Genomic DNA, 20,346 nt, shown 5'->3' on the forward strand with positions numbered 1-20,346 from the left:
GCGTCAAATTGCAACTTTACAACAAGTTATTGATATAATACGGCAAACCAAAAGACACCCATATATTCAAAATGTCTGGTTTTATTCCAAAATTATGACCAGCTTTACAACAACTTGCTCCTGAAAGGTCTGAGTGACAGGTGAATACAAGCAGATGAGATTATTGGCACCAAGAAAAAATAAATAGATTTCAAACTGTTCTGTCACACACAAACTTTCTGGGAGTGGAAGTTAATAAAGATGAAAATGAATGAGACTGATAACAGATAAAAGAGTTGAAACCTTTGTGGTTTGGCGATAACACACAAACTATTAAAACACGTGCCAGGGGTAAACTGATTATTCTCCAACCAAAAGACCAAGAGATGGTAAGTGAGTACACTTGTTTCAGAAGTGATTGAACATTTCTGCAATGCTTCATACTACATTCTACATTTTTAACCACTTTTTAGGAGACCGGCCTGTCCCACATGAGACCTTTGGAGTTGAGCAAATTATTCATCAGAGACAGCCTAAAAGATATTTTCACAAAAAAAGAAAAATATATCCATTTACAATTTTCCATATTTTGTGTCCATATTTTTCATTTTGTCAACTTAATCTCCAATTCCATTGAGTGGTTGTGCTGTTCTCGGTTCACAAATTTAAATTGAAATGATTTCATGTCACGTCAGTCGGTCAGTGCCCTCTCGCCGTGGTGACTTGGCAGCTGGAGGAGAGTTTTGATGCTGGCCGTCGTCTTGACCGTTAAAGTGCAGCTCTGCAGGTTTTCGTGCCACAAAGAAGACGCAGTCGTAAATGTATCTCAGCATAGAGCGGTCATTCTCTGTGTAGGTGGTCTGCATGGACTCTTTCTCCACCTGAAGGGGAAATATAAACACTGCTTTGCTACCGGAAGGGCATTTTTTGAGGACAAAAATTATGTCGTGAAAATGAATTTAAGCTCTTGTTTACCTCAATGATGAAGCCCAACTTGACCATCGCTGTCCTAATGTCTTCGTAGCTCAGTTCAATTGAGAGCTCATTGGCCATGTTCTCAAAGTGATACAGCAGTGGGCCTTAAAAATATCAAACATTAAGATGGGTTTGACAAAAAAAACATCTTTATGTTTATAAGACTGTCTCAAGCTTAAATTCTACTGAATGAAAAGGAAATTGCAATCAATGTACTCCCGACACGTGGGACATTTTGGTGACAACAGGTTAAACATAGTTATTAATTAAACCGGACTCATTTTCCATTAATGTAGCTATTGGGACTTCAAAGTCTCACGATCATTTTTTGCTTTCACTCCACTGAGGAGATTGAGATTTACTAACAGTAAACTATTTCAAATGATTCTTCTCTATTCTGACTAAAAATAAAAGCCACTTGAAACCAATCATTTTGAAATCTACATTAAGGCTCTACATCATCAACAAATTTTACACAATTAATGTAAAACTCAAAAAGCCGCATGGTGTTTCAGTTTCTTTAACCCCAGCTACAATGGGTCTGGTGTAAAAACTTCACTAAAGTCAATTTAATTAGTATTTGATAGTCATAGACAACATTTTGATTGTTAAACATCTAATTTCTTTTCCCAACTGAAGCTAACTCACCCAGGTTGATCCACACTCCTCCAGGCTTGAGAATCTTCCAGATAGTGTCCACATACTCCAAGACATTATGAGCTGTGTCGATAAAGAAGCAGGTTGCCACACAGTCCCAGGACTCTATTATGAGCACACAAAATAACATGGATGGTGATCAATAATTCACAATTTACCAAAACACAATACCCAAAAATGTAGATTTTATTTGGATCATTAAATACCGTAGATTCCAGACTTTAAGCCGCTACTTTTTTCCCAGGCTTTGAGCACCGCGGCTTATAATACGGCGCGGCTATAATGTGTTTTTTTCTTTTTTCTTTTCATGCCGCCAAAAACATTTTGCCTCTTAACATTAGACCAATAAAATTAACAAATAGTTCACAGTGGTCCAATGAAATTGTATGATAAATCAAACACACTTACACTACTAAATCATTGTAAATCAGTCATTTGTACTCACCCTCAACATGGAAAACAAACGCAGAAATGCATATGATGCAGCGAGTGACGAAGTTCTGAGGCTGTTCAATTCGGACACTGAAGAAGATGACTGATGGTTTTAGTGCGCAGGAGGAAGATGAAGAAAGCGATCAATGACTTTTCCTGGTAGGCTACTGTCTTTTTTTTTTTTTTACCAGCCGTGTTACAGGCACTGTTTGAAAAAAAAAAAGCATTTACACCACGTATTTGTGTGTTACCGATAGATATTTAAGTTAAAACCATCGGTGTTACAGGCACTGTTCGGGAAAAAAAGCATTTGCAGTATGTATTTGTTTATGTTACCATATGCGTTTAATTAAAAGTTTAAAAATCCTCACGTGTAACATCTTTCTGTGTAAATATCTCATATTACAATGTTGACACCAGCGGCTTATAATCCGGTGCGGGCCTATACAAGTACAAAATGGATTTTTCTTTTTTTTAATTAGAGGGTGTGGCTTATATCCAGGTGCGCTCTATAGTCCGGAATTTACGGTATGTACTTTTTAGAGAAATCAGAATGATTTATACTCTTGATTCAATTATGTAACATTTTACTTCAGTTGTTTACAAAATTTGACTGCATCGCTTTGGCTATAGCGTACCTGAGTCTGTGTAAACCTCCACAAAGTCCCCTGCGACCATGGAGAAGTCTGAATCGAATGGAAGGCTTTGAGGGTTGACATCGGGAAATCTGATTGGTCGTGTTTGGTCGCAGGATCTCTTGTTGTTGCTGAACTGGTGGATCCAGGGGTACAGGGTCAAAGCATTCACGTTTTCACACCTGAACAGAGAAGTCCAAAATGATGAACAAAGGTTTATGGAAGTGGTACTTTTCAAAGCATGAAGCTCTACTACTGAGTTCTACTGCTAAATAAAAGCCCCAGGAGTGTTAATGCCTGTGTATGCGTTACCTATTGAGAACAAAGTTGGAGGAGAAGAGCATAAAGAAACTCCATTCATTGCCCTGGCACGTGTAACCCAGCTGAGCAATCTCCCAGGCGAGACGACCAAGTCCCGCACCCGGAACCAACACGCTCACCTTAGACACATCACTGATATAATAAAATGCACAAAATGCACATATCACATAGAAAACACTGAGTAAGTTATACAAACATTTCTAATAAGTGATGGTCTGAAGCCATAGTACAACATAGATGTGTTGGTGTGTATTACAATGTAAGTTGTTACATTTTGCATGTTTTGTTAGTGTACTATGTGCAATTCCTACTATTGGTCACACGGGAAGAGTCTTTCGATTTCTTGGATGATGGGCTTGTAGCAAGAGTCCCTCTCAGCTTGGCCCGTCTCACTCCAGTCTCTGACAAACTGCTTAATAGTGGACTTAAGTTTGTCCATGTCAAATGTAGTGGATGGACGTGCCTTCCTTGGATCCTTCTCCTAAAATAACCAAGAGGGACATATCCGCACAAAATCTTCAGGAAAAGTATGGTGAATAAATAACATCATTACAAAATATGTCAATTTGCAGGGCTGGATCTGCACCTCGTTTAAATCAACTCTTACCCATTCACCATACTCTACGTTCTCAAACATGTGGAGGCTGTTGTCAACAATGGCCTGCAGAATCTCCTGGTTGTGGTCAGCACAATGACTGATCCGGGCCAGGTTGTACAAAACACCTGGCACCAAATTCTGATGGTGTTGCGAAAGGCTCCGGAACTGACGCTCAGCACGCTTGACCTGTTCCTGGACATGGACCCTGATGGGAGGAAAAACACAAGACCAAGCGTTGATAAACGGAGATGCTGCCTAATAATGTTGCATCTAGCCTGGATTTTTTTTTTATTTCTACATTATTTACGCTCTCTGTTCTATCGTGTAGGTGAATCCTTTTAAGAGGACAAACGCGAGAATGTGTGGACCATATGAGGTAAGATTATTTTTAAAGACTCAGAAAACTGACAAATACCTCCCGCAGTATGCTGTTTAGCACAAGTTTAATTTAATGCGTGAACCAAAAGCCAATAAGAACCCCAGTTAGCATTTTTTTCAGACCTCTATTCTCTGAGGTGTTACGGTGCTAGCAGCGTCGTTTATTCACATAAACTGTTGTTGTATTTCACGTACGTTACAATTTTACGTCTACCTGTAAAACCTAAAAGCATCAATTATTCTCCAAAAGTGCTGCCTTTCCAGTTTGGCCTCCTCCTCCGGGCTGCATTTTATTCTTTCTCTCTTAAAAAAAGGTCCACCCTGCGTATCATCTCTCGCTGTTTCGGCCATGTCTGAAAGAAACTTACAGCCATCCAATCAAAATCAAATGTATTTCTTCTTCTTGAGATTTACCACTTTGAGCAGTTTAGACTTCGGAATGTGTTCACCGCCCCCTATAGTTAAATGGCGATACTGCGGTTAGTTTCTGTGATATCAACCGAATGTAATCAGTGAAAGAGTAAATATACAGTCGATCATGGACACAATTGTCTACACAAATTATGCGGGAATCTATCTATTTTACATAAGCACCTGTGGTCTGCTAGCTCTCAGGCACAAAAAAATGTTAAATGTTTTTGAAGTTCTGGCTCAGATTGACTAACTGTCTCATCAGTTACATGCCACCATTACCTCCCACCAGTCCGACATGGACCTCAAATAGTCGGACCTCAATTTTTTCCTCCTATGGTGGACGGTGTTTTATTTTTTTTAAACATCCCGCCTTTCGGACAATTCCTTTAATTGCCGTGAAAGCCTATTTTTTAGAGGAACTCCACAACCTCGCAAACCAACTTTGATAATCTATTATAAAAATCCCCTGAAATTCAAAATATCAAAATACAGGCATTAATGTAGATCGGGCGAGTCTGAAACATGTTAGATTAAGCAGAAATACAGTGTCGACCTGTCACAGCAGCCAGCTCCATAGAGCCCATGCCTCTTTTGCAGGCTGGCATCATATACAGCATTAATTATTGCAATTACAGATATCAATGACAGTGCTCCAGTTACATATCTGAAATCACTAATTCCAGCGAGAACATGTCGCCTGGTACAGAGGTGAACATCATTAACATGCAGAGACTGAGAATAACTGAGATGTACGCTCCAAGCGCAAAAAAGTTGGAATAACTTATTTTCTAAACTCTCTGGGGACAACAGGCCAGGACAACTGAACCGTGAACTAGTGTCTGATTACAACATTACTATCACTACCACTGACAGCGATCTCCTCCCCTGCTGTCGTCCTCTTAAACGGACTGCAGTTAAAACTGTTAGGTTATGATCAGACACCAGTGACAGCTCACATATGTCGGACTTCCCGGTGCTGCAAATAAAACCAATTTATATGAAATTTAATTTCGCTTTTAAAGATGTATCTGTCTCTGTACACACGTCTTAAAACATGTAAAATGAATTAACAGAAAGAAGGGGCTCACCTGTTGAGTAACGCACATTTCCTTATATGGAAAGCCTTGTCAGAATGATAGGAAGTTTGCATGTCGAACTGGTGGAATGTCGGAATAGCGGGATGTGGAACTGGTGGAATGTCGGAATAGCGGGATGTGGAACTGGTGGAATGTCGGAATAGCGGGATGTGGAACTGGTGGAATGTCGGAATAGCGGGATGTGGAACTGGTGGGATGGCGGAATAGCGGCATGTGGAACTGGTGGAATGTCGGAATAGCGGGATGTGGAACTGGTGGAATGTCGGAATAGCGGGATGTGGAACTGGTGGAATGTCGGAATAGCGGGATGTCGAACTGGTGGGATGGCGGAATGGCGGGATGTCGAACTGGTGGGATGGCGGAATGGCGGTTGCCCCCCAGTCTGATCATCCTCCAACCCCAGACAGAACACATACAGCAAATGCTTTTAAGGTTTGATTCTAACTGCAGATGCCCCACTGTATAACTAATTAGAACTACCTCTACTCTTATAAAAGCAAAACGGATTGTGCAGCCCATAACCTCTGCTGGGCAAAGCTTTTTTGTTAATACCTATTTCGGCATTTAGTTTGGAGTCTGATAATCAGTAAAATAATGCATTTAAGAAATAAAAGAATTTGCCTCATATCTATTGAAAGCAATATCATATAGTTTTTTTTCTTATCCTGCTAGGATATGTTTATCTCCAAGAAAATCACTGTTTAACATTGACAAAGCAGACAGGTGGTCAAAGGTTGAATTTAGAATTTCTCTACTGTCCCCAACATATTTGTATCTATTATAACAGATTACCTTGATTTTTATTAATGGGAATTATTTTTGCCTTTGTGCATCTGTGCAAGTAGTCATAATGCAAGACACCACAAGAAAGCCATTTCTTTGTATTTAATGATTATAGCAGCGATGCTTGCACACAAAGTGCCTCCTCCTTCAGATGTTTGGGTTGATAATCTTGCCCATGAAAAGCAGGTTTTCTGTGTTGCGTTCAGTGATGATCACCATGAAAGGACGGTTGAACTTCAAGACTGGGACTAGGCGCAAGGACATCAATGTGATTCCAGTGCCTGTAGCAGCTGTAGCCGTGGCCCCTGCCTCATCAACATCCAGGGTAGCTTGATGAACAACCTTACAGCACAGTGAAGACAGAGTGAGCAGAAGGTAGACAGAATGTAGGGAAGGAAATGTCTGTTGAGCACTTACATCTGAGACTGCCAGTTTTTCCAACTCTGAAATGCCACTCAGATCTGCACGATCACCAAACATGTCTGTCATTCCCATTTCAATCAGCACATCATTCAGTTTGTAGGAAGTCTTGATGGAGAACTTTGGAACATATATGTCATAATTGCTACAAATTGAGGAACACAAAACATTTATTTTCTTAGCATGGATCTGACAAGACAAAGTAAAGACTTTAAGGATAACTGTACTTTAAATTCTCCTAACCTGGACCCCATCCACCTCAACCATTTGGTGACATAAGTTGGGCTGATGGCATTCTCCAGTGTTGCCATGTCTTCAGGCAACATCAGTAGCATTGAATAGGAGTTGTTGAAAGGGAGGTGGAGGACTGATGTGTTAATTGCTTGGTCATGGTAAGTATCAAAATAGTCTTCCTTATTCATCATCTGGACTGGAACCTGGAAAATGACAAATTAAACTACCTTAATTGGAAAATAAACACAACAGGAGAATTCATAATGATGAAATATTATAACTCAATTGTTTTAAAAAAAAGCATTTAACCTTGTTGTTTCCCTCCACAGTGAACATGTCCTCCTTAGTCTTGTCAGAATCAAATGGACTTGCCCACTTTCCTGTTTGATGGTGATGAGTATAAATAAGATATCTTACAGCTGATATAATAAACCTAAATATGCAAACTCAGATTGAAATATAAAGCAACCACATCCATGTGACCTTTTTACCTTTGTAGTAGATGAAACTGAGAAGATACATGACTGTACTGGGATCTAGGCCGGAGACCAGCTTGTCTATCTTTCCTTTGGTCTTATCTGCCACATACTTATTGATGGTATTGGCGCTGTCTGTTGTTTTAGTGAAGTCAACACTGAAGCCTTCGGCAAAATAGGACTGCTTCAAGACGTCCAGGAACTCGGGCTGTGGCTTAAAGCGGTTGTCCACGAACACAGCGGTGCCTTCACTGATGTCCTCATGAGACATTGTATTGGCCAGAAGTGTACGGAAGGCCTGGTTTACATCTGTTTGACTAAGTTGGGAGTTGTTGAAACCCAGACCACTGAAAAGCTGTTGGTGGGTCTCCCCCCTTGCCCCTACAGACAAGGCAGCCAAGGCAACAGACACACTCGCTGGAGAGTAGAAAATGTTTTTGCCTTGGCAGTCAGCATGAGCTGCTAGCCTCCTGTACAGACTGTAGGCAAACTCTTTGTTTCCTGAGGTCACCAATGAGACGCTGCTGTCGCTGTCCACCGCAGAGTTTTGGGCTGGCAGGGCATGTCCTTCATGGGGATAGCCTGTCAAGACGTAGACCACCGCTGATACAATCCAGAAAACCACAGCTGCATGCATCATGGTGAACTGAGACAAGGGTTCAAAAGTGCAGCATTGTTTATTTGGGTTACACAATGTTTGCAATTGCAAATACTCATGCAAAGATTTTGCTTGAGGTCATACTGCATGTGCTGCTCTAAAGGCCCTGCAACGTACGTTGGCTTAGCTTTATAAGAGTTATTTCTTAATGGACGTACTGGTATCTGTCAAACTTGAAACAGTTTCAGTTATTCTACATCAAATTTTCAGTATGCATGTGTGTCTCTTCTTTAGACAGAGTGATGTCAGGTACTTCCATGCACAAACCAGGGTTTGGAGTTTTGTTTGCTTTCAATCATCTGTTTGAGTTTCACACACGAAGCAGAAGAACTGGAATTTTGAACTCTTTACAACTGAAAGTAAAGCTTTTTTTTCTTTCCTAGCAATGATTTTAATTGTTGAATAAACAGAAATATTTTATGTCCAAGAGAAAATTTGAATAATAAAGGAAAGGTTTTGGGAGCTTTGATTCTTAATTCCTGACATCACAACAACAGCGTCATACTTCGTGGATAAAATTAGCAAAAGACAGCATTTACATTTACAGATGTTACATGTTAAATATAACTCTGTGGGCATCTGCGGGCAGAACACTTCCACATCACGTTGTACTCAAATAGTTAGTAGTTTTTCATGAGTGCTTTTAACCACTCACCTTCTTGTTCCTGTAGCTTAAAGTTTGTCTTCTCCACCACAGACAGGAAAGCACAGACTGGATGGAGAAAGACCTGCTATTTGTTAGAGTGATCAGTTGAACCTTGACTCTGTTTATTCTCTGTTCCAACCTCTTATTTGTGTAGCCTTTGCATTTGCCGTGTGTAATGATCAATAGCGGACTAATCATGGCATCACACTGAGATTGCACAGGATGCAGGAAAAGTCAAGCAGCCATCGTTTGCTTTAGCTAGTGATGACTTCTGTCTCCGGTCAGCACTTTGTATCTTGCTGTAACAAAAAGTTGAAACCCTTGTAATACTTTGGTATTCATGTAGTACCGGTTGTCAGATATTTGGGAAAACTGCCTCAGAGTTTCAGAGAAGTCTCTTAGATATGTTGTCTTACTATCAACTGTTGCTAAATATTTGATCAACATGGCTCTGGCTGGTTTGGCCGTCTCTTTAACATGGCAGACCATTTGTTTTTTTTGGGTTTTTTTGTTATAAAGTCAAAAATAAAGAGTCTGAAGAGTCTGTAAAGAGTCTGAAGTTATTTAATTTAATTTGTTATCATCACATGCATTTATTCATTTATGTATTTACTGCAACTTTAAGAATCCACAGCTTTAAAACAAAGATTTCCAGTACCTGGGCAGTTTCAGGGTCAAGTATCAAGGAGCATGAATTAAATAAATTAGGTCAAATTCCATCTATAAGACATCATAATGAAACATTCCTAGTGAATCACTTAAATCCAAAACAATCACTTTTTATAACACAAAGTTATTGAATGTGTACACATTTTTAATGACTATCCTCTAGAATTTGTATCTATTTTACTACTTCCTACTACTCTGTAAAAGTGTAACATGCATGAAAAATTAGAACAAGGACAACAGTGCTTGTTTTTGCCTTCAGCATTACTCAATGTTTTGCATTGTGGTGCGAGAGCTCAAAGTTCAGTGTATCAGAAAGTCAAAGTAAGAGTATAAAAGGATTTTTTTTTTCTATTATTTCTATTGTCGTCCGAAGCCTCAGAGCTTAAAGACCTGACCCATTCATTTGAATCAGCTGTGCTGGAGCAGGGGAACATGGAAAGCATGTAGGGTGGTGTGCCTTGAGGACCAGGATTGGATTCCATTTTTGTTCCCCTCTTTTTATAAAATGCCATCGGACTTTGTATTCTAAATATTTTTTTTGGTTAATTTGACTAAGTTTTTATTCTGTATTTGTTTTAGGGTAAAGTGTGACCAATGGAGTGGATTTACATGTACTCTAGCCTTTAATAAACAGGTGATTCATTCACTAAGACAATGTTTTGTAAAACATTTGCATGGCTATAATATCTAAGATTTCTTTACTACACAGATTAATCTTACACCAAAAGAAAATCACTGAATAAATTGTAGCCGGGAACTGTGATTGGAGCAGATGTGGAATGTCCCAGAAACGTATTTTTCCTTGTGTTTAAAACCTGTACATGCTGACCAGTAAAGATTATCAGACAGGGTTCAGTGATGTTTGCCAAAGAGCTGCCCATCCAGTTTGATGAGTTGTCGTAGGAAACCTCTGTTAGGGATCACACCCCGGTTCTTTTTTACTGCACAAATAGCCTCCACAAGAGTCAGATTCTGTTTCAACATCAAGTAAGCCAGGACCAAGGTGGCAGATCGGCTCACTCCCACATGACAGTGCACCAGAACTTTGCCTGAAAATTTGAAAGAACAAAACAAGATTGCACAATTCATTTCAGACACCAAATTTTTACTGCCTTTACCTTTGTCCTACCCCCCTTACCTCCTCTGCTTAGAGCCCTGTGGATAAAGTCTGCTGCCACCTGAAAGTTGACACTCATGTCATAATTGCAGGAGTCACGGGCATCTATGCCCATGTAGGTGATCCTCATTCCCTCGTAGATATCTGGCTGTCCCCTTCGTTTACTATGAGCTGCATTCAGGATATGAGTGAATCGATGCATGGAAAGATCAGCCAGGTTCTCCGCACTGTGTCTGAAAAACACAACACTCTACAGATATCTACTTATCTACAGATACTTTTTAGCAGGGCACAGGAGTGTTGCAGGTACTTTCTGATGCACTATATGCATTTAATATATTTCAAAGTGACAGGCTTATATGTAGAACATTTCTGGCATGCGAGTTGGAAAATTTTAGAGGCCTTAGGCATGCTTCCAGGCCCGGGCATAATTGGAAACTCGCATAGCAAAGCTTTAGTTTACGCAAGTTCCCAAAGGGAAACACTGCTGGAGAGGTCTCTTGTTACTCATTCCAAATTTAAATCTGATTTATGACACATTCCGGTTTCATATGTGTGGATCAAACCCGAAATCAAGGCTTATACTTTTAAATATTTATGAAGTGAGTTTAGTTTACCATCACAGAACATGAAAAAAATTAATTTAAATTAAAAGAGTTATCAGACATTTTACAGGATTCACCAGAAGGAAAAGCTGAGGTACTTACTGGTCACCAATGTAAAGCCTTGGCCACACTTCATCTGCATGACTGATAATAGCTTTGCCGGTAAACAACAGCTTTTCCAACTCAAACACCGCTAATCCAGGTGAACTCAGGTCAATATCCACCGTCCGAGGTGGCCGCTCGTCATTCCAGGACGCAGGAAGTTTAGATGTGTACGACATTGCCTTTTCTTGCTCTGCCTCAGGTAGATCTGTTATTTAACATATCAGCTCTGTCCCCTCAAAACTAGTTCAAAGCAAAAAATTTAATTGGGAGTAAAAAAACTAGTTTGTAGCCACCGCGTCACTCCTTCAAGAAAGCTGAAAGAGGAGTACCCCTCATCAAGTCCTCTGTGATGACTGTGTCAAACGGAAGCGAGTGAATAACAAGCGATTTTAGTCTCAGCCTTCTTCACCGTTGATTAATTCACTGCTAACACTATGTGTCCTGACAGTTGTCAGGCCATTTGAGCCTCAAATCAAATCTGGCCCGTGTGCCTCACTCCTTCGGGGGCATGCGTTATGCTTTTGCATCAAAATAGCAGCCTATTTAAAGATCTGAAAGCTGGCTGGCAGAGCGGGGCCCTCTGAAAGTTTCACCTTGACCAAGAAAAATTAATGAAAAATAAAGCTTTTTCCCTCTTCATTTTATGAAGGGACGGCGTTTAAAAATGTGCTAATATGCACAAACCAAAAACGGATCTATATATCATTTTCCACCATTATCAGGCAAAGATTTCCATCTTACAGTAACAAACTTAAAATGAACACATGACAGAGGATCGTTTTCATGCAAAGTTTTTGGTGTCATTTTTAATACGTTTTGTTTTCTTCTGGTCATATAAAACCATCTTCTGATATATGGCACTCTTTTTTTTTCTTTTTTTTTAACTAAATCAACACAGAAATGCTTGAAAAAAGAAAATAAAACTACACACAAGACAGTGAACTGTGGTGTACATTTGGTTTTGATAAACAAAAACAAGGTCAAACCGCTGTGGCCAAAAGTGGCATTGAGCATAAAACCTGACTGAAAATGTTAAAGTTCCATCCCTTTTATCATGTAAGCGTACAAAGGAGGAGAGACAAAAAAAAAAAAAAAAAGAGAAGATAATTCAACAGACTAAAGAAATTCTTAACCATGTCCTTACTTATCTGTAACAGTAGTTTCTAGAGCAAAATACATGGCATTCGTATGTAGGTTTGATTCTAGGTCTGCACTTAGAAAGCAATTTCATCCAAAAGATGGAATAATGGGGACAGAAATCTTTAGGGGGTTTTCACTACTCTGCTACAGTCTGGGCTCATTAATGGACTCTGAGATGTTATGACTGTATTGAGTGCTTATCTAACATAACAGTGCATGCAAAGCTGGGAGCACAAGTGAAACACTGCACAAGCTAATGCAGAGACATGGAGAAGTAAGAGACTATGGGCAACTAAGTGCCAAATGAATCCATCGTTGTCGAGGATAATATTCTGATCAAGCAAATGGACCGACATGTTAAACAGACAGCCAAGGAAGCGCATGTGCCGTTATGTAGGATCAGACTAAAACGGACCCACAATCCTGAGGGGCAGCGAGATGATAATCTGAATCTATATCGAGAGTTAAGAGTCCACAAACGGCTGCAATGTGGCACCAAATACACTCATCTTCCAGTGACAGTCTGTACTATGCTAGCAAAGACATAACAGAAGAGAAGATGAGCAAAAGTGTCTGGTTGTGGAGCCAGCACAGTTACTCACGGAGGCTGAAAGTCACGATATATGATCATCAATCAGCCTTCACGTTCAAATACCAGCAAAATTACAGATCATTTCCACCTTGTTCTTGGGTTCATGTCGATTATTTTGGGTATCATAACATCATGGTGGTGGGTGAAACAGACCCTAACATTACAGCTCGGCAAAATGAGACTGGGCGCTCAAGTTGTCCATGGAAGATCTGAAGGAAGAAATCAAGACTTAATGATCCACAAGCAAAAAAAATGAGTCCAGTTCAGAATGCTTTCTTCTCCAGCTGGTCCAGAATGGCCTGGATTCTCTGTACAGCCTCTTTTCGGGCCTGCCGGACACTCTCCTGTCCCTGAGTCTCCACAGAGTCCAGCTCCAACAGCTCTTTGGTCAACAGTTCTTCCAAACACCGGTAACTCTTGTCTGTTTTTCTGCCAACAAACTCATCAACATCTTCCTGAAGCAGCTGAACTCTGGCCATGACCTGCTGGACCTTGGCGAGGCTGGGATTATTGCTCAGGGGCTGAGGCGCAGCCTGACCTGCTGATGGTGCTGGAGCTTGAGCTGGGGCACAGGGAGAGAGCTCAGCTTGTGAGGCTTTAGGATCTCCTCTCCCAGTGTTGCTGTACATTTGGGGAGGTGAACTTATCTCAGCAGACCTTCCATTGGGGGGATTCGGGGATGGTGCTGGCCTGGGTCTAGGTCCAACCTGTGGAGCACGCTGGTGCTGTTGGTCCTACAATACCACATAAAAAAGTGTTTCTCTCAGTTTTAGGGAGACTTCTGAAGTACTGTTCTTTCCAGTTATCTAACAGAACATAAATATCAATAAACCACATTATATTGGCTGCAGACTGTTACCTTGGGTTGATAAGGTGGTGGAGCACCAGTTCCAGTTCCTGGCCACGCTGGAGGATGAGATGGACGAACATGATTTCCATAGTGGTTTTGTGGAGGCGGCTGGCCTGGCTGCCACTGCTGCTGTGATGGAGCATATGGGCCAGGGTGTCCCCATGCATCACCTTGAGAGCTGGGGTGCAGAGGCTGCCCGGTGGGGTATGGGGGATTTGGAGGCATTGCATGTCCACCTTCACTGTAGTGCGAGTATGTCCCGGGATGATATCCGGCACCCTGAGAGCACATGCAAGAGCAATGTGAATGTAGCAGAAGTTTTTGCTCAATTCAATAAAAAGTTTAGAGAGATTAGTCATTACCAATAGGACTATACTGTACATCTCAGCTAGAAACTACTACTAACACCATAAGAAAATTATGCGAGTTTATATAACTCACCCCCTGACAGTGTGGACCAGGATAGTGAGGATGCTGGTGCTGAGAGTGTGGCTGCCCAGATGGGCCCCCGCTCTGTTCTGCTGGACAGCCTTGGTTAGGATAAGAACCTGGAGCAGGTCTTTGAGGGTCAGCACAGTAGAAGGGGTTGGATGGGTGGAAACTGCTTGTTGAATATTGACTCTGTGCAGGGTTGTAGACCCCATGGCCATTTGGATACCCTCTTGGCATTACCTACAAGGAAGGCAAGATGGGATATAACATGTCTGTGTGTAAAAGTGTTTTACTTTACTGGTGTAGCAGTTTTGACACACCTGGTGACCAAATGAAAATGTGATGGAAAGGTGAAGACTTAAGAGATTTGAGTTAATGAGTAGATTAGGTCCTGCTTGCTTGGACTTAGAGAGGACAGGTTATGTTGCATAATGAACTGTACCTGTGGATTGTACTGCGACTGAACATCTGACCCAGAGGGATAGGTATTTGCATAGTGCCCAGTGGAATGAGCCTGCGGATACCAGTAATGTGAAGGATAGCCTGGATACTGAGAAGCATCCTGTGAACATAGTACACGACACAAGAGAGTTAGTTTTTGTTGGTGTACAAGTAGCTGTTGTGTTCAAAAGCATGTGCACAAACTAACTCAAAGTAAAGAAATTCATTCAAGGTTTTCAGCCTTTCCCTGAATGTGCGATAACTCATTAAACAGTAACAATGATTCACATCTAGCGCTTGTTGAACCAATTAAGCGGAAGTGATAAATGCTGTAAAGCCGACTGGATTCATGATTATACTCTATTGCTAAGCCCTAACGTAAGTGCAGTAACACAGCCAGTGTCGTGATGTCAAGAAAAATGAGGGAAACTCGAGAAAAGGCTTAATGAGCAAGCTAGCTGTAACTATTACATAATGCCAGCTAGCTCCGTTAGCCGTCAAGCTAGCACAGAAAAATCTCAATACGAGCCAACTCGACATGGCATCAATCGTTCTTTGAATACTGAAGACAAAATAAACACGTTTCATAAATAAACAGGTGTAGTCTAAGCAGCATCAATCCACTTACCATTGTGTTATTCCAGTTTTCGTTATTTCCCGAGTTACAAGTCGAAGGCCAGCCAGGTTTCAGATTTGACTGCATACGAGGATGATGTGTCAGCTACGCGCGGTCCCCGGCTGCCGTCCCGTAGCATGTCATTGTAAAGAAACAAACCTTTATCGAGCCCAGAGTTAATTATCTGAACCGTCAGCTGGCCCAAGACGTTTCTTCACAGGAGTGGAGATCGTCTGATTGAACTCAGGAAATTACTGAATGACGCTAAGTTCAGCAAAACCTGTTCTGTGTCTTTAAGAAGGAGAAGAGGTCAAATATGAAGATATCTCACTCTGCCTCTGCTTTTGCATACAGTGAACGTCAATCTGTCATTTTGTGTACAAAGCAGTAATGAAAAATCAGCTAAATGTGACGTCAACGAACTGGGTGTGTTAAACCAGGTAATACGTATACTTTGATGTGTATAACAAAATAGTCCACGAGTAGAATAATAAATATGTTTTTCTGAACGTACGTTGTGATAGGTAAGTATATACGATCTTTGGTTTAGCACGTGCGTCAGCAAACGGTGGTAGCCAATGGGGGAAGACAAATAAAAAATATTATTCGAAATATAACATAATCATTTAATCTAAAAAAAAAAGATCAATGTTTGATGTAACATTTGTTTCAATATGTATTTTTGAGTCTCGGTCTTCAAGAGTAAGACAATTAATGCGACCGCGGTGCTTAAAGGGTTAAACGTTTACAGGAAGTTTATCCGTAGCATTTATAAAGACGCTTCCTGTGCCTCTCTCAAAAGAAACAAATTGCTAAACATTCATGGCTTGACGGTTCATAAAGGTACTAGACGTAAATAAACTGCAGCCCAAGATGAACTACGTACCAGGGACGGCAAGCCTCATTGACGACATCGACAGTAAGATGAAAGCAGAGTCAAATCTCTATTTTTAGAGATGGTTTAGTTAAAAATTTGTTTCAAGATGTATCCCGTCTGACATAGACTGTTGGATTCGTACACATAGACATTGCTTGCAGATTAAATGTGTAATTGAACGTGCTTGTGTTGGTTATGCCCTGCAGAAAAACACCTTGTGCTGCTCCGAGATGGTAGAACACTGATCGGTTACCTCAGAAGCATTGATCAATTTGGTACAATTCTTTTTTTAATTTCTTCCACCTTGTTTTTAAACTCACGTAGGGTCCAAATTGCTAAAAGGGGTTGCAGTTAAAGACTCCTTTTCTATTATGATCTATTGTGATATCATCTTGCTTCTGTTCTCCAGCCAATCTAGTCTTTCATCAGACAGTGGAGCGGATCCACGTGGGAAAGAAGTTTGGTGACATCCCGCGAGGAATATTCATCGTGAGGGGAGAAAATGTGGTGCTGCTTGGAGAGATAGTAAGTGCGAGCATCCTCATTTTCCCTTGACGCCAACTGAGGTCAGACGAAGTTAATTTTGTTACCAGTACTCGTGCCACAATGTTTCCATAGACGCATAACATTAAATTGATAGAAGACGGACACAGAGAAGTAAAAATTGGGTATTACTCCTCCTCTCACACTGCATTGCTTTTTCTATTTAGATTTATATGTTATTATATTATTAGAAACAAGTGACAATAATTCCTGAAGTCACTACATTACCATATTAGTTTTACGTTGACTAGATAGATGAGAACACACCATGTCCTCTGCCGTTTCATAAGCTGGTTTGTTTTTTCTTCTTTTAAAATGGCAAATAAGGTACTTGTAAAGATAATTTATTTTGTAAACAAAAATCTAGACCAAGTCGAGTTATTATATGGAAGTTGAGATGGCGAGATAAATCTTTTTTTTTTCTTCTTTTAAATACACTTCTACATGCTCATTTATTTACACACATTTAATTATTATTCTGTACATTCCTACAGGACCCATTGTCACTTTCTGTGTGACAGGTTTTTTCTTAAGCTCTCTTTTTCACATTTCTGAAGAACATACCCTTTATTCCATTTCCCAAACTGCATACACTTAATTCTTAACTATTTTGCTTCGGAGACCTTCCTAACTGCGTGAAAAGACCTGGAAGTATCTGAGCAGCAGCCATGTTAACAGCTGTTTGAATTCTCCAAACAAAGAGTAGAGGAGCTTCAGTGCTTACATTAAGTTCTACTTTAGCACAGGCTACACCGGGCCATCCTGTTATGAAAGAGTGGAGATAATTCCGTTCCAAGATTCCTTGCAGCCACAACTTTCATAACTTGACTGATTAGTTCAAATGAATTTAACTTGATTAATTTCATCCAGTTGCACTAACTGTGATTCATGTGGACAAATCTGGGGAAAAAAATAATTACAGGTTTGGCCTGAACTTTTAGACCAAAACCAAACTTTTAAATTTATTAACTTTTTAGCCCGGCTGAAATTGTGAAGTCAAACTTCTCAAAACTGGACTAACTCAGTCCAGAAAATGTCATTGGAGCTCCATATATGCTCCAAAGTCCAACTTTTTGTATAAAAACTAAAGCCCAACTGTACATTAATACAGCATAATTTTCAAGAAAGCTGCTCTCATTTCCATTTTTCTTTTTTTTTAAGTCAGATGGTTAAACGTCTCATAATTTGGGACTTAAAAGCAGCCCATTACGACTACGTGTCTGTCGTTAAAGCATTTCCAGACTGTTGCTCTCCTCTAATAAAATACAGATTTTTATAACCACAGCGTCATCTGACAAATATACAATTCAACTTCCGTGCAGTGAATTCGGCTATACTTACATGTACGATGATCTCCAACAAGAGGAAGCTAAAAACGGCAGAATGTCTTACATGTTTTCTCACACAGTCCACAGCGTTTTTGACGTACTTCAGTAACTCGATTCTGCTTCTGTGCATGTAAATGGGCAGGTACAACCTTTTCTCTACTCAACTGTGCGTAGAACTGTGCTGACTGATGCCACACTCAGTGCTTTGGAGGAGCTTTGTTAGAGCGTGATAATTGGGCTCACTTACTATTACACTTTTACTTCATTATTAATGTATTACTCATTATCAGTTTAAATCTCATTCTATTTGCTGATTTAAGGAAAAAATGGAACAACTGATTAACTGTGATGGCTGGCTTTGCTGTTGATTAGTGCTGGTGCTCCTTGAAACATTGAATGATCACATCTGGCTAACTCTGACTAATCTGTATGAATAAGTAATTTAAAGCAGAATTTTGAACGGGCAATATCATGTAAATCTCTGCCAAAGCCCCTGATGGCCTAAACGGTAACACGCAAGCACAGGAAAGCTTGCACATTAGAATTTCTTATTTCACTTTAACATGATCTGTGTCTCTGTAGGACGTGGATAAGCCCAGTGACACAGTCTTGCAGCAGGTCTCCATTGAAGAGATCCTGGAGGAGCAGCGGTTGCAGCAGCAGGCCAAGCAGGAGATGGAGAAAGTCAAAATGCAAGTGTTGAAGGACCGAGGCCTTTCCATACCCAAAGCTGACAACTTAGACGAGTACTAACATCACTTTGTTTGCATGAGCCTCTTCCTCAGTTTGTATCAGACTGATAAGTTTTATGTTGAATTATTAGGGTATGTTGTTTTTTCTTGTTTTCTTTTGGGTTTTTTCCTACGGACAGAACACAGTATCATGCTGAAGCTCTCCTGTCATGTTCTGTATCAATTTAATTTGAAGAGTAGAGAGGAAAAAGATGGATCAGCTGTTCTCAGTTTTACCACTTCATGGCAGCAAAGTAAGAAAAAGTTTATTCAGAATTACTTTGTTGGCAAATTAGCAATCATTTTGCAGGAGCTCTTGTGATTCTTTTTATTTGGAGACATGTGGGTCTCCTTTTGACAAACATTACTCCCAACATTTCTCCATTAAAAGAGTTTGTGCTTATGGAAGGCCTGCTTGGAAAAATGCCATCACAACATCTGACTGTGCTCTTTTTCTTTTATTATTTTTTAAGTAATTTCAAAGCTGTATATTTGGGGTAAATCTGCACATGTCCAATATAGACTGTGTCCCCCTGGTCCTGCGTGAGGAGTGACGCACCAATTTGAACGCTGCAATGTGACATCAGGAATGTGGCTCTTGCATTTGTTATGCCATCAGTGATGAAAAGGCACAAGTTCATTCGGGTAATTTCATTTAAGCTTATCAGTGCATCAGACAGCCTCGTGTCCTGTTCTAGAGATGGTTTATCCTGGAAAATCGATCCAATCTGCCTTCATCAGTTAGTTAGGAGCTTCTGAATCATATGGCCGGATACTCTTGGTAATATAGATTTTAAAAAATTATTCATTTCAAGGAAAAAAATAAAAAATCTTATAATAAATAAGTGTCTTCATCAGACACTGCCCACCATTTTGCATGATTTCTAAGATAATGTATTTTTATATAATTCTTTATTCTGGGTTCCCATTTTGGGATTTTATATCTCTCTCTATATATATGAATAAAAGTAGAGCAAGAAAATGTAAAAACTGCCACCACTAAAGAACCAATGACACCCCAAAGATGTTGGTAATAGGAAGTATGATTCAAATGATGGATCGTAGAACTGCCAAAATGTACTCTTAAGTTTCTACCTACAGTTTTCACTTTTATCTTTACCAAGGGATTTTAATGTTAGTACTAGTAGGTAAACATTGTACTTAAGTGTCCAAAAGATGATCAGAGGAGCTTTTCCATGGCAGGTAGGTTGATTTGAGAACTACAATCTGATTCTGTTCAGTCCCTTTGAGTTCTTTATAAAAGAAACAGCTGAATTACAATTACTCGTGATTGAAGTAATTATTCAAACTTGTGAGCATTCATATGTGAAATGGCAACATGTTTTCTGTCTTAAAAAGCCTTATATCGTTAATTAAACGTTTCCACAACGACCCTCACAGGACTATTATGTGGTTTATCATAAAGACGTCCGTCCAGCAGAGGGCGACTTGACCTTTTTACTCCACTGAAGTCATTACAAAGGTAGACTTTTTCGTTTAATGCTCATTTGTGTTACTTTAAAAGGGAAAAGTGACATTTCCAATCATTTTCACGCCGGCTTCTGTGTGTTAACAACTATGTAAGAAAATTGTGACT

The 20,346-nt window shown here is 40.0% G+C and overlaps 5 protein-coding genes across 6 annotated transcripts; 1 reads left to right on the forward strand and 4 right to left on the reverse strand.

Moving 5' to 3' along the window:
• Nucleotides 1–63: 63 nt before the first annotated feature.
• On the reverse strand, nucleotides 64–6,263 carry carnmt1 (carnosine N-methyltransferase 1). Of its 2 annotated transcripts, none has more exons than XM_072388279.1 (8): nucleotides 4,190–6,263; nucleotides 3,607–3,802; nucleotides 3,311–3,480; nucleotides 2,991–3,131; nucleotides 2,682–2,860; nucleotides 1,603–1,716; nucleotides 955–1,058; nucleotides 64–860 (listed from the first exon to the last, which is right to left on the reverse strand). In XM_072388279.1, the coding sequence occupies exons 1-8, from the start codon at nucleotides 4,324–4,326 to the stop codon at nucleotides 666–668; spliced, it is 1,236 nt and encodes a 411-aa protein (XP_072244380.1). In that variant the 5' UTR covers nucleotides 4,327–6,263; the 3' UTR covers nucleotides 64–665. The 2 variants fall into 2 exon arrangements, with proteins under 2 accessions (XP_072244380.1, XP_072244381.1); XM_072388280.1 differs by having other exon boundaries at nucleotides 4,171–4,302.
• A 93-nt stretch (nucleotides 6,264–6,356) lies between these two features.
• On the reverse strand, nucleotides 6,357–8,916 carry LOC140310114 (serpin A3-5-like). The gene is made up of 6 exons (XM_072388276.1): nucleotides 8,713–8,916; nucleotides 7,415–8,045; nucleotides 7,233–7,303; nucleotides 6,933–7,126; nucleotides 6,687–6,834; nucleotides 6,357–6,611 (listed from the first exon to the last, which is right to left on the reverse strand). Exons 1-6 carry the CDS (start codon nucleotides 8,899–8,901, stop codon nucleotides 6,417–6,419), a joined length of 1,428 nt encoding a protein of 475 aa, XP_072244377.1. The 5' UTR covers nucleotides 8,902–8,916; the 3' UTR covers nucleotides 6,357–6,416.
• Nucleotides 8,917–9,261: 345 nt separating this feature from the next.
• LOC140310120 (dual specificity protein phosphatase 26-like) lies at nucleotides 9,262–11,889 on the reverse strand. Its single transcript, XM_072388283.1, has 3 exons — nucleotides 11,197–11,889; nucleotides 10,511–10,722; nucleotides 9,262–10,421 (listed from the first exon to the last, which is right to left on the reverse strand). Exons 1-3 carry the CDS (start codon nucleotides 11,373–11,375, stop codon nucleotides 10,225–10,227), a joined length of 588 nt encoding a protein of 195 aa, XP_072244384.1. The 5' UTR covers nucleotides 11,376–11,889; the 3' UTR covers nucleotides 9,262–10,224.
• An 85-nt stretch (nucleotides 11,890–11,974) lies between these two features.
• bag4 (BCL2 associated athanogene 4) lies at nucleotides 11,975–15,562 on the reverse strand. The gene is made up of 5 exons (XM_072388282.1): nucleotides 15,283–15,562; nucleotides 14,656–14,775; nucleotides 14,223–14,453; nucleotides 13,791–14,060; nucleotides 11,975–13,665 (listed from the first exon to the last, which is right to left on the reverse strand). The coding sequence occupies exons 1-5, from the start codon at nucleotides 15,355–15,357 to the stop codon at nucleotides 13,195–13,197; spliced, it is 1,167 nt and encodes a 388-aa protein (XP_072244383.1). The 5' UTR covers nucleotides 15,358–15,562; the 3' UTR covers nucleotides 11,975–13,194.
• A 386-nt stretch (nucleotides 15,563–15,948) lies between these two features.
• Nucleotides 15,949–19,184, forward strand: lsm1 (LSM1, U6 small nuclear RNA associated). The gene is made up of 4 exons (XM_072388284.1): nucleotides 15,949–16,189; nucleotides 16,354–16,422; nucleotides 16,557–16,672; nucleotides 18,601–19,184. Exons 1-4 carry the CDS (start codon nucleotides 16,144–16,146, stop codon nucleotides 18,769–18,771), a joined length of 402 nt encoding a protein of 133 aa, XP_072244385.1. The 5' UTR covers nucleotides 15,949–16,143; the 3' UTR covers nucleotides 18,772–19,184.
• Nucleotides 19,185–20,346: the final 1,162 nt, after the last annotated feature.

The sequence above is a fragment of the Leuresthes tenuis genome, unplaced genomic scaffold (genome assembly GCF_036924035.1).
Source record: "Leuresthes tenuis unplaced genomic scaffold, fLeuTen1.0.hap1 SCAF_6, whole genome shotgun sequence".
NCBI lineage: Eukaryota > Metazoa > Chordata > Actinopteri > Atheriniformes > Atherinopsidae > Leuresthes > Leuresthes tenuis.

Coding starts and splice junctions, on each gene's coding strand:
- carnmt1 (XM_072388279.1), bottom strand. CDS start 4,326: ATGGCCGAAACAGCGAGAGATGATACGCAGGGTGGACCTTTTTTTAAG. Junction 3,132..3,310: donor CTCTTCCCGTGTGACCAATA/GTAGGAATTGCA, acceptor TTATTATATCAG/TGATGTGTCTAAGGTGAGCG. Junction 2,861..2,990: donor TCCAACTTTGTTCTCAATAG/GTAACGCATACA, acceptor TTCTCTGTTCAG/GTGTGAAAACGTGAATGCTT.
- LOC140310114 (XM_072388276.1), bottom strand. CDS start 8,901: ATGATTAGTCCGCTATTGATCATTACACACGGCAAATGCAAAGGCTAC. Junction 7,304..7,414: donor CAGTTTCATCTACTACAAAG/GTAAAAAGGTCA, acceptor ACCATCAAACAG/GAAAGTGGGCAAGTCCATTT. Junction 6,612..6,686: donor AAAAACTGGCAGTCTCAGAT/GTAAGTGCTCAA, acceptor CTGTGCTGTAAG/GTTGTTCATCAAGCTACCCT.
- LOC140310120 (XM_072388283.1), bottom strand. CDS start 11,375: ATGTCGTACACATCTAAACTTCCTGCGTCCTGGAATGACGAGCGGCCA. Junction 10,723..11,196: donor AGGCTTTACATTGGTGACCA/GTAAGTACCTCA, acceptor TGTGTTTTTCAG/ACACAGTGCGGAGAACCTGG. Junction 10,422..10,510: donor CAGGGCTCTAAGCAGAGGAG/GTAAGGGGGGTA, acceptor TCAAATTTTCAG/GCAAAGTTCTGGTGCACTGT.
- bag4 (XM_072388282.1), bottom strand. CDS start 15,357: ATGCAGTCAAATCTGAAACCTGGCTGGCCTTCGACTTGTAACTCGGGA. Junction 14,454..14,655: donor AGTCGCAGTACAATCCACAG/GTACAGTTCATT, acceptor CCTTCCTTGTAG/GTAATGCCAAGAGGGTATCC. Junction 14,061..14,222: donor CTGGTCCACACTGTCAGGGG/GTGAGTTATATA, acceptor ATGTGCTCTCAG/GGTGCCGGATATCATCCCGG.
- lsm1 (XM_072388284.1), top strand. CDS start 16,144: ATGAACTACGTACCAGGGACGGCAAGCCTCATTGACGACATCGACA. Junction 16,190..16,353: donor CCTCATTGACGACATCGACA/GTAAGATGAAAG, acceptor TATGCCCTGCAG/AAAAACACCTTGTGCTGCTC. Junction 16,673..18,600: donor TGGTGCTGCTTGGAGAGATA/GTAAGTGCGAGC, acceptor GTGTCTCTGTAG/GACGTGGATAAGCCCAGTGA.